The sequence below is a fragment of the Panthera tigris genome, chromosome B1 (assembly GCF_018350195.1).
Source record: "Panthera tigris isolate Pti1 chromosome B1, P.tigris_Pti1_mat1.1, whole genome shotgun sequence".
Classification (NCBI taxonomy): domain Eukaryota; kingdom Metazoa; phylum Chordata; class Mammalia; order Carnivora; family Felidae; genus Panthera; species Panthera tigris.
This window is the reverse complement of record NC_056663.1, coordinates 26138358-26148497: the sequence shown is the minus strand read 5'-3', so window position 1 is coordinate 26148497 and position 10140 is coordinate 26138358. Positions and strand designations below refer to the sequence as shown.

Here is a 10140-nt window from a genome sequence, read left to right as displayed (position 1 = left end):
AAATCTGTGTGTCCGTGGATGCACCTCTTCCCTCCACCTTCTGCCCTGGCTCAGTTATGTCTTTTCTCTTTGTTCCCCTATGAATGTGTGTCTAAGTATTATGCCACTTGAATCTAGTTCAACACATCCTGTTACGCTTTCCCTATAGTTAAGAGTTTACAAGACACATCTGAATGTCCTTTTCACCGGAAAGACTTAAGTATAAATGTTAAGTACCCATTCATAAGGTGAACAATTCCTAACCATCCCTATCCCCAGAACTGGGTTTAATTATACCAGTTTCATAATCTTACCTGTTTGGAGCAATGGCATATTAACTCTAAGAGCCGCCTTTTGTGATGGTCTCTGTATTAGGTGTTAATTTCTTAATTTTTTCTCCACATAGAGCTGGAGCAGTAAACCCCATGGCAGATATAAAATTTGAATTTCCTTATAGGAATTCAACATCTATCATCTGTTGGGAGGTTTGGGTTCTCTTCTGGAGAGACCAAGGAGCTTTACCAAAGTTAACTGGTTCATGCTTTAGAGTCAAGGAGCCCTATGCAAAACTTGACCTTTTATGTTTATAGCCAGCAGTTAAACACTGTATACTCTCTTTAGGAAATAAATAGGGGATCATTGATAATGGGAGGGATCCATCAAGTTCCTACTATTTTAACTGCTGAAAGCCTTCTGAAATTCAAGAGAAACCAAGAGCCAGAACATGGAGTTAGTTGCCATCAGGCAATTTACAGGCCAATGAGCTTCCTAAGCCTTCACTGTTTACTTATTTTTCTCCTCTTCACTGCACCTAACTCTTACCTTTCACTCTCAAGATACTAAATTTAGAAAGGCCCTCTGATCCATCGAATCCATTCTTCCCTGTTGTACAGACAAGAAAGCCAAAGTCCAGCAAGGGCAGGTCTTACGTTATTAGGAAGCATATGCCAGCCCCCCGCCCCCAAATTCTAGTAAAACTGCGGGGACCCTCAGCCCTGTGATAAGTGGCAGCTCTTTGGGGGGCACTGGCACGATTGGGAGCCAAGGTGGTTGGGGGAGAGTGGTGGTGGCCATGTTGAATGGCAGAGGTGCTCCTCACCGGTGAGCTGGCCTGCCCTGCCTGGCTCTGTGCCTGGACCTCACGCTGGTTTACGAATGTGGCTGTGATGAGGGAGCATAAGACAAGCGGAGGGCCAAGCACAAGCTAGCACACCCGTCCCCCAGGTGGGTTACATGGGATATTCCTCAGGGACCCCTGCCTGCCCAAGAACAAAGGAAAGGAAAGAAAGCCAATGGTTACCTGATAGAGATCATAGTCGTGCAGGATCTGAGTCTCCATCAGTTCACAAATATCTTAGTAAATTATAAGAAAAAGGCAATCTTATCCATAGCCTAATCTTCAGAAACCTACAGACTCAGCTTCCTGGAGCCCCAACATCACCCTCCCCTCCATAGTGATGGGGGGAAAAAAGGCAAGAAGGAACTGGAAGGTTAAGTTAAATTTCCTCATAACCTGCAGCCCATTGACAAATACTTGAGGGAAATACAGACTATACCATTTCCTAGGTCTTAATCATAATGCTTTGCTAGAGGGGAAAAAAAAAAAACTGACCTTAGCTTGACAATAGCAAGGTCTCCAGTAATGTGAGTCTTTAGCATATGGAGATCCCTCTAAGAAACTTCTTCTTGACTTTACCTCCCAACTCCATAGCATATAACCAGTCACTCTTCACAACCCCCATGCAGCTCTGTCACAGGCCCTGTCCCCGTGCTTTAATAAAATCACCTTTTTGCACCAAAGACATGTTCAAGAATTCTTTCTTGGCCATCAGCTCCAAACCCCACCGTTACCCCAAAACCCCCCAGCGGCGCCCGCCTCCCTGTCAGACGTGTTGGGCAGGCCGGTGGGACAAGAGTGCTGTAGAACTGTGTCTACCTCAAGGTTTAAGCCCTCCTCTCCACACACCAACACGGGAGAATAAACCCCCTAGTCAGCGCTGCCTCTCCCAGGCCCTATGCCCACCCCCACTCCAAAATGCCTTGTCTGTATTTTCCTTGATTTGGACTAAAGCCCTTGTTTTCCTGTGTTCAGTCCTGTGTAATGGAGATTTACTGGAGGGGCTCATTTCACTGCTTGCAGTGTGGGGAGAGAGGAATGTGGGTGGAGGTCATTGGGAAGACTGGATGAGAATTGCACACAAGTTGTGTTTTTGTTTTTGTTTTTTCCTCCCTGGCCCCTCACACAAGCTTTTATTTGGAATAATGATGGCGAGACTGTGAGCAGGGGAGGAACAGAGAGGGAGAAACAGAATCCAAAGCAGGCTCCAGGCTCTGAGCTGTCAGGACAGAGCCCAATGCAGGGCTCAAACTCATGCACCGTAAGATAATGACCTGAGCTGAAGTGAGACGCTCAACCAACTGAGCCACCCAGACGCCCCTAACTTAATAAATTGCTAACGGGCCCTGAACAAGTGTTAGTACCCATTCTGGGACTATAAAAATGCATAGAAACCACGCCCTTACCTTCAATTTAGAGGTGAAACAGGAAAGTACCCCAAGAAAACGGCACACTTGAACATGTGGATGATGTGTTCAAATAGGACACCTTGAAGCTGATGGGGGAGAGCAGCCATTTAGGGTGCAATGGGACAGGGGAAAACTATGAAAAAACACAGGCCCTGGCCAAGCCATGAATGGCATTTAAGCTAAGAGTGGATGACACATAAGGAACATCCTGAGGCTTTTAAAGACATGATTGACAGGTCTTCATTTTAAGAAGGTGGGACTGAAAATACGGGGGTAAGATCCAGAACCCTGGGGATGTGATGTGGCTCTGAGATTCGAATGTCTTTCTATGCCTGCTGCGTTGTGGGCTATCTATATACATCAACAGAACAGGATGTTTCTCACCAGTTAGTCACAAACTGAATCGTATTCGATTCTGAACACATTCTGTGAGTGCAGAGCCCGACGCAGGGCTTGAGCTCACAAAACATGAGTTCTTGATTTGAGCTGAAACCAAGTGAGCCGCTTAACCGACGGAGCCCCCCCAGGCACCCCTTGATTTGGACAACGTTCTGTAAAAGACTGCATTTGTTCCAGACTGTATTCCCTCCTAGAGAAGCGGTTAACCTGACAACAGGGAGAGGGCAGGATTTCCCAAGGCTTGCTCAAAGGTACCTCCTGCTTCTTCCTGTCCTTAGCAGATTGTTCTAGAGTGAGACAGAAGCAAACCACCCTGGTGCCTGGACTGCTGCGCCATCACTGTTCTCTTGGCCTGCAGCGTTCCCCTCTCCCTTCTTTCCAGTCTCCGGTCAAGCCATCACCCCCTTCCTGGCTGCCTTTCCTAAAATCCCACTCTTTTTTTCCCCCAGCCCTTGGCTCTGGTCTGTTATTCATTGTCCTTGTACACAGCTCTCCTGCTAGAGTGTATAAGTTCCACAAACGCAGAGCCTGGAACGGTGGTTTTCCAAAGTGTCCACAAAGGTGCTGACGAGATGACAGGCATCCCCAAATCTATCAGTTGGGCGATCTACACAGTGGAGAGTGGTTTGCAAAGCATCGCTGACAGCCCTCCTACAGCCTCCACAAAGGCTCGACAGCTTGTGTGCTAAAACCTCACCCTTCCTTAGTGAGGGCATGCTCCCAGAAGAGCCTCACTGCAGAACAGGTAGAGCCGGAAGCCTGTTAATGCAGTATCTCCTCCACTTCCACGTGTTTCCCCGCCCTCCAGGCATAATTGGAGTAATCTTGAGAAGACTTCAGCCAGTAACTGGGGACACATACTTTGTATGTGATTGGGATTATTCAGAACAAGCTGTGTTGGTACATGGTGGTGGGGGAGGGGGAGGCTTGAGGCAGAGTGGCTGTGCTGTTCCCCATTAGTGTCTTCCCTGCGGGGAGATCGCCTGGCTAGTCCCTAGGAAGTTCAGGAGAAGTTCAGGCCCACAACAGCCACTCCTGAGGCTCCAGCCTGGTCCAGTGTCTTGTGTGTCAAAGCCATTGTCCGTTTATGCTGCTGTGGCACAGAATGACCCGTGTGTCTCCAAACAGATCCCAGCCTGATGCAGGAGTGCCTTTCCAGTCTTTCTTGAATATTTTTATAGCAAAAGCCAGTTTGCATTTTTAAAAGGAGTTTTGGTTTCATTTCTGTGCTAGGGCAAAAATGGAGCTCTAATTCTTGAAAACAAAGTCTTAATCACCAGAAGGGAACTGTTTTGAATATAAGCCACAGGAGAATAATTGGGCAGGGAGGAAAAGTGAAAACATACAAAACACTAGTTTTGTTTCTACTCAGGCTTCTCTAAGAAATATTTGGAATTATTATGCAGGCAGGATTCAGTGAATTCAATACTTGCTAGAAACCCAGTATCTTTATGTTTGCTGTCTGCTAGGTCCTGATTTCCCAGGCCCCTAATCCCTGCCTTTTGAGGTGTTAGCTGAGAAAGCAGTGTTGCCTTTTCTCCATCTGGGCCCCGTTCCCTGGAGCAAGTGCCCTAGCTCTCCTAGGGGGCAAGCTCTCAAAGGTCTGATTCTGTGCTGCCAGTTGGGAAGGACTGCAATTTGAGCCAGGCACAGTCCCAACGAAAGCCTTTGCAGCCCCAAGTGGGGGCCTCCCATCAGCTCTGGCACCTCCTGGGAGCTCCTTAGGAAATCAGTTCCAGGCCTCACTCCAGACCTACTCAATGAGAATTAGCATTTGAAAGAGGTCACCAAATGATACGCCTGCACTTTAAGGTTTGGTCTCAAAAAACAGGTGATTCTGGTACAAAATGGCAAAGGAAGCAAATTTATATTATCCTTTCCACTGCTAATAAGCAGCAGGTGCCGTTTAGTTACTTACGGTACAGCTCTCTGTTACCAGTTCACTACTGAACTGAACATTCCTACCTCTGAATTGGATGCCAAGGATAAGTTTTAAAGATGAGATTCGGCTCAGTAAAAGGCACCCTTAAATCAACAGCTTGAAATGAGAGCCGGCCCTGTTGGAGATTTAGTCTCCCTCATGGAACACTTAGCAGCCTACCTGTGATTTTAGGCACCGCTGTTAACAAGAGGAAAAGATTTCTAGGCTCACTTTGTGTCGGAAACTGGTGCTTCTAGTTTTTTCAACAATAGACCTGGCTTTGCCCAGAAACCAGCCCGAACCTGAAAATAAAGCAATCAGGGATTTAGTGTGTGTGTGTGTGGGGGGGGGGGGGTTGGCTCCTTTTAGTAATCCTATGCTAAGAGGGGCAAAGATCTGAGTGCTAGATTTCAGAAACAGTGCTTAAGCAGCCAGGAAATTGTTAGCAATGAATGATTAAACTCCTAAAGGTTGTACTGGAAACAAAACAGCTTGAGGGAATATACTGAAACTCTTGTTTTCAGCTTTTATTCATAAGTAAGAGATGTATGCCCATGTTCCTTAATCCGATGTGATTAACAGGTTCCACTTGGTACCAAATATTTAATTTATGGTCCTCTAAGTCCAGGGTGAGGTAGCCAAGGAACAGAGCAACATAAGGTTAGTCTGTTCAATCCCACCTGGCTTCTAATACAGAAACTCTGCAGTGACCACCAAAAAAAAAGTAATAAAGACAAATCCTATGCATACTTGAAGAAATGTAAATATGAGTTAAACAAGTTATTCCATGAAAGCCACAAAAACTGCCGGTATTTGCATGGCTCTACATTTATTTTAAGAGCTTCGTTCAAACATAGCCAGTATATTGGTCTCTTGAGAGTTTGCATAAGAATAAATTATATACAGCAGAAAAAAAAATTATATTGATGTAAGGTTCACTGGTATTTCCGGATACTGCTTCGAGGTGTTAAAACAGGGTTTTGGGGCCTCTGTTTGCTGATTTTGACGTTTTGTTATTGTCCCACGTCAACACGAGGCAAAAGCACCCTTGCTGTATCTCCTTCAGCTTAAAGTATGAAAAACGCGTCACTCCATATGAGGACCTTGATCCCTCGGAGAGGAAGACTAAACTCTACAAAAAGAAAACCAAACAAACCCTGAACTAATTGTCCAAGGAGTCTAGTTTGGCCACAAGAAAGGAACATCACCCTCCAAACCGGTTACAGGAACGTGTCCGGGTTCAGACTCTGAGCCAGGTGTTTCCGGCTACAAGGTAACAGACAAGTTCAAGGCTGGACGTGGTGGAGCGAGTCCTCTGTCCAGGCAGAGCCTGGCCAGAGCAAGTAGGGGGGCCGCCGTCTACAGGTCGGAGTCGCAGGGCAGCGAGCCTTGGCAGCACCCGGTGCTGGGCAAGGAGGCGTCGGGGGTGTCGGCCCTCTCCCCGCGGAGCACGTCCACCGGGTTGCTGTAGGCGCTGGGCCGAGGCCGCGGCATGGGGAAGCCGACCCTGGGCTTGCGGGCGGCGCCGAGGTCGGCGGGCCGCGGCAGGTGCTGGCCGTCGCTGTAGTACTTGATGGCGGGCGCGAGCGCGGGCTCGGGCCAGTCGACGTGCACGGTGCTGATGCTGACGCGGCGCGGGCTGCCAGGGGGCGCCTTGCGGCAGCCGCGGCAGCGCTCCTCGCACCAGGGCGCGAAGCTGAGCGCCAGCGAGAAGCCGCCCAGCAGCAGCAGGCAGCTGCCCAGGTAGCCCAGCACCAGGCTGTAGCTGACGTGCACCGTGACCGGGCTGGCGTCGGCGGGCAGGACGGCGCGGTCCTCCAAGAAGTGGTTGTACCAGGACACCGGGATGAGGCTGAGGAGGCCGGCGGCGAAGAGCACCACGCCCGAGAGGCCGGCCAGCGCGAAGCGCGGCCGCTCCTGCCAGCAGCGCACGCCGAGCGACGCCAGCAGCAGCCCCAGGGCCGTGGCGGCCAGCGACGTGACCATGAGTCCCCGCGCCACGAGCACGACCTCCGCCTCGAAGTAGCCCCACACGTCGGGCTGGCCGCACTGGCGCTCTTGGCTGGTCTGCTCGCGGCATATGTCCCACAGGCCCTGGTACAGCTCCAAGTCCACGGGCTGGTTGAGGAAGCCCTTCACCAGCCTCCAGCCGGGCGCCAGCGTGGCCGTCAGGTTGAGCAGTAGTCCGCAGGGCGCGAGCACCATGCCCAGCGTCATCACCACCGGCGTCCGCATCCCGGGGCCCGCACCTGCCTCCTTGGCCGCCCCTGCGCCCCCGGCTCCGGCCCCCGAAGTGAGCGCGGGCGCCCCGCTCCTTCCCGTGCGCCCTTTGTCTCCGGCGCCGGACCGTCCCCACTCCGCGGCTCGCTTCTGCTTCCCTCCGCGCGTCCCGGCCGCTCCGGCCTCCCGTCCCCAATCGAAACCAGCTGGCGGGCGGGTCTGACCGAAACCGAGGGCCGAGGTGCGGACGCCCGGAGGCGGCCGCCGCGGCCAAGCAGGTCCCGGTGGGAGGGGCGGAGGGGGTGCGAGCGGGAGGCGGCGGGGAACCTCGCGCGCGGCCGGCTCCGGGCGGCGCCGACACCCCGCCCCGCAGTCTCCGGGGACGGAGCAAAGGTCGCCCCGCCCCTGCTCCTCGCGCGGCTCCGCGGCCCCGCCGGCCTAGCGCGGGGGAGGGAAGAGGCGGCGCCGCCCGGACGGCCCCACCAGGCTCGTTGGCCGGACCGCTGCCCTCCTTCGCGGCCGATCTGGGTTCGCCAGAGTCTCTCCCGTTCCCGCCCGAGGGCCCTGCGCAGCCAGCCTCTCCCCGCTCCGCTCCCGGCGGGGTCCGGTGTCAGCTCCAAGTTTTGAGCCGTTGCCTTTCGGGCGCTCGAGGCCGAGTGGGCGGCGCCATCGCTCCCTGCCCTTCGGGAGATGCGCCGGCAGGTGCGCACGGAGGGTCCCGTCGAGTAGGGCGTCCGGGAAGGCGCTTCATTTGCTTAATAACACTTGTTCAGTGTGCTTCGTAAAAGCTTCATGCTCCGGTTTAAGTTTGACTCAAAAGAATCAAAGGGAGTGTTTTCCTGGGATGAGGGTTTCCAAAGGATGATGATGATGTTGTTGTTGTTGTTGTTTTAGCCCCGTGGAAGATTTTGAAGAGACCAAACAAGGGAAGGGTGCTACTGGGTGTCCTGTCTAGCACACTTTTCAGTTGTATCTACCACAGGGTCCTAATGCAAATAAGTTTGTGTCAGTAGAACCTAAGTTATTATTGCCTAGTCGATACTGACCAATTTGTAAATTCATATTAGCTGTTTACCTGTCAATGTAACATACTTCTTCTCTTACTAATAATAAAGTAAACAACATCTTTGACACCTGTTCATTTTATATTTGTGTGACAGTCATGATCTTATATTTTACTAAAAATTCTTAATATTTTTCTCAGTTCCCCTATTTCTTACAATGGAAGTGCACTACCTTTATACTTGGTTAAAATTAAAACCACATACTTCTAAAAATCAAAGTTAAGTGTTGATTTGAAACAATTTTGAGCATTCTAGAGTGGATAATACCAGGGAAAGGAATCACGTCTCATGTCTTAAAAATGTTTTTAGGGGCACCTGGATGGCTCTGTCGGTTAAGCAGCTGATGCTTGGTTTGGCTCAGGTCGTGATCTCCTGGTTCATGAGATTGAGCCCCGCATCAGGCTCTGCACTGACAGCAAGGAGCCTGCGTGGGGTTCTCTGTCTCCCTCTCTCTTTGCTCCCCTCTGATCTCTCTCTCTCAAAATAAATAAACTTAAAGTATTTTTTAAGTTGTGGTAAAATACACATGGCATGGAATTTACCATCTTAACCATTTTTAAGTACACGGCCCGTCGGCATTAAGCTCATTCAGACTGTTATGTTGCTCTCACCACCAACCATCTCTTGAACTTTTTCATCTTCCCACACTGAAACTCTACCCATCGGCCGAAAACTCCCCATCCCACCACCGGTCCTCAGGCTTCCAGCCCCGGCAACCACCATCCCACTTTCTGTCCCTGTGAATTTGAGTACGAGAGACACTTCATAGGAGTGAAATCACATAGTATTTATGATTGGCCCATTTCACTTAGGATAATGTCCTTACGATTCATCCATGTCGTAGCGCGTACCAGAATTTCCTTCCTTTGTGTGGCTAAATAGTATCGCACTGTATCCATATGCCCCATTTGGTTTATCCATTCATCCTTTGATGCACAGTTTGATTGCTCCCACCTTCTAAGTTGCTCTAACGGTGATCAGATGACATTAGAGAGCCTTGAGTCAAAGTCACACTCCAGAATATACACACTTCAGCTGTCTTCAGCTATTTACCTGTGTTTGTCTCCAGTCTCCAATCAGAGACTTTGATGATGAACATAGTTCCTGTTACTAATACTCTTTCACTGGTAAAGTCATTCCTGTCTGAGATTTGTGGGTCAGCTAGATATACCAACAAGGCATCCTTGCCCCTCCAGATACAGGTGTTGGAATCAGGACACCCAATACCTGCAAGAATATTGCCCCAGCCTTGATTTCAACATGTACACACACCTGTGAAACCATCACCCTAATCAAGATGGCAAACCTATCCACTACCTACAGAAGTTTCTTTCTGCCCTTGGTACTCCTCCCTCTCATCTCCGCCTGCCACCCCTATTTCCAGGCAACCACTGATCTGCTTTCTGTCTCTATAGATTGGTTTGCATTTTCTAGAGTTTTGTGTAAGTGGAGTCCAATAATAAAGACCACATACAAGAGAATATCAGCATGTCTCCCATGGCCCAGCAGCTCCCTAATTTGTCTGAACTAAAGATCACCTGGGGCCATCACTTAGGGAAAACACAGATTCCCACTGAATGGGACTCCTCTGGGTAATGTGATGACATTTGTGTTTACAAGCCCCACGGAGTTCTTAGGCTTAGGGAAGTATAGGGCACAAAGCCAGTGCAGCCAAAAAGAAAACAAAAAACAAAACCACAATTGAAATCCTTTTCAGCTCTGAGAGGATATTTTTTCTTTTGAATGCATTTCACAGTTTGCCTTTACCTTGGAACCTAACTTTTTGTTGTATAGGACAGCAAAGAGACTTCATAAAGACTTTACGGGATCTGAATCACCTTCTCATGTAGATTCCTGTGTGGATTGAATGAAGTCCAGGCTGTGTGACCTGGGAGGGCCAGAGTCAGTATGTTCTGCCTCCTATATCTGTCTCCTGCCCTTCCATTCCTCCGCCTTCCCCACTGCCTCTACCTAAGCCTGTGACGTTCTCCCGTCTTCCCTTAAACTGGCTTCTAACTCGTTTCCTACACC

At 50.0% G+C, this 10140-nt stretch overlaps 1 protein-coding gene across 1 annotated transcript; it reads right to left on the bottom strand.

Moving 5' to 3' along the window:
* Positions 1-6104: 6104 nt before the first annotated feature.
* On the bottom strand, positions 6105-7581 carry CLDN23 (claudin 23). Its single transcript, XM_042983108.1, has one exon. The coding sequence runs from the start codon at positions 7058-7060 to the stop codon at positions 6185-6187; it is 876 nt and encodes a 291-aa protein (XP_042839042.1). The 5' UTR covers positions 7061-7581; the 3' UTR covers positions 6105-6184.
* Positions 7582-10140: the final 2559 nt, after the last annotated feature.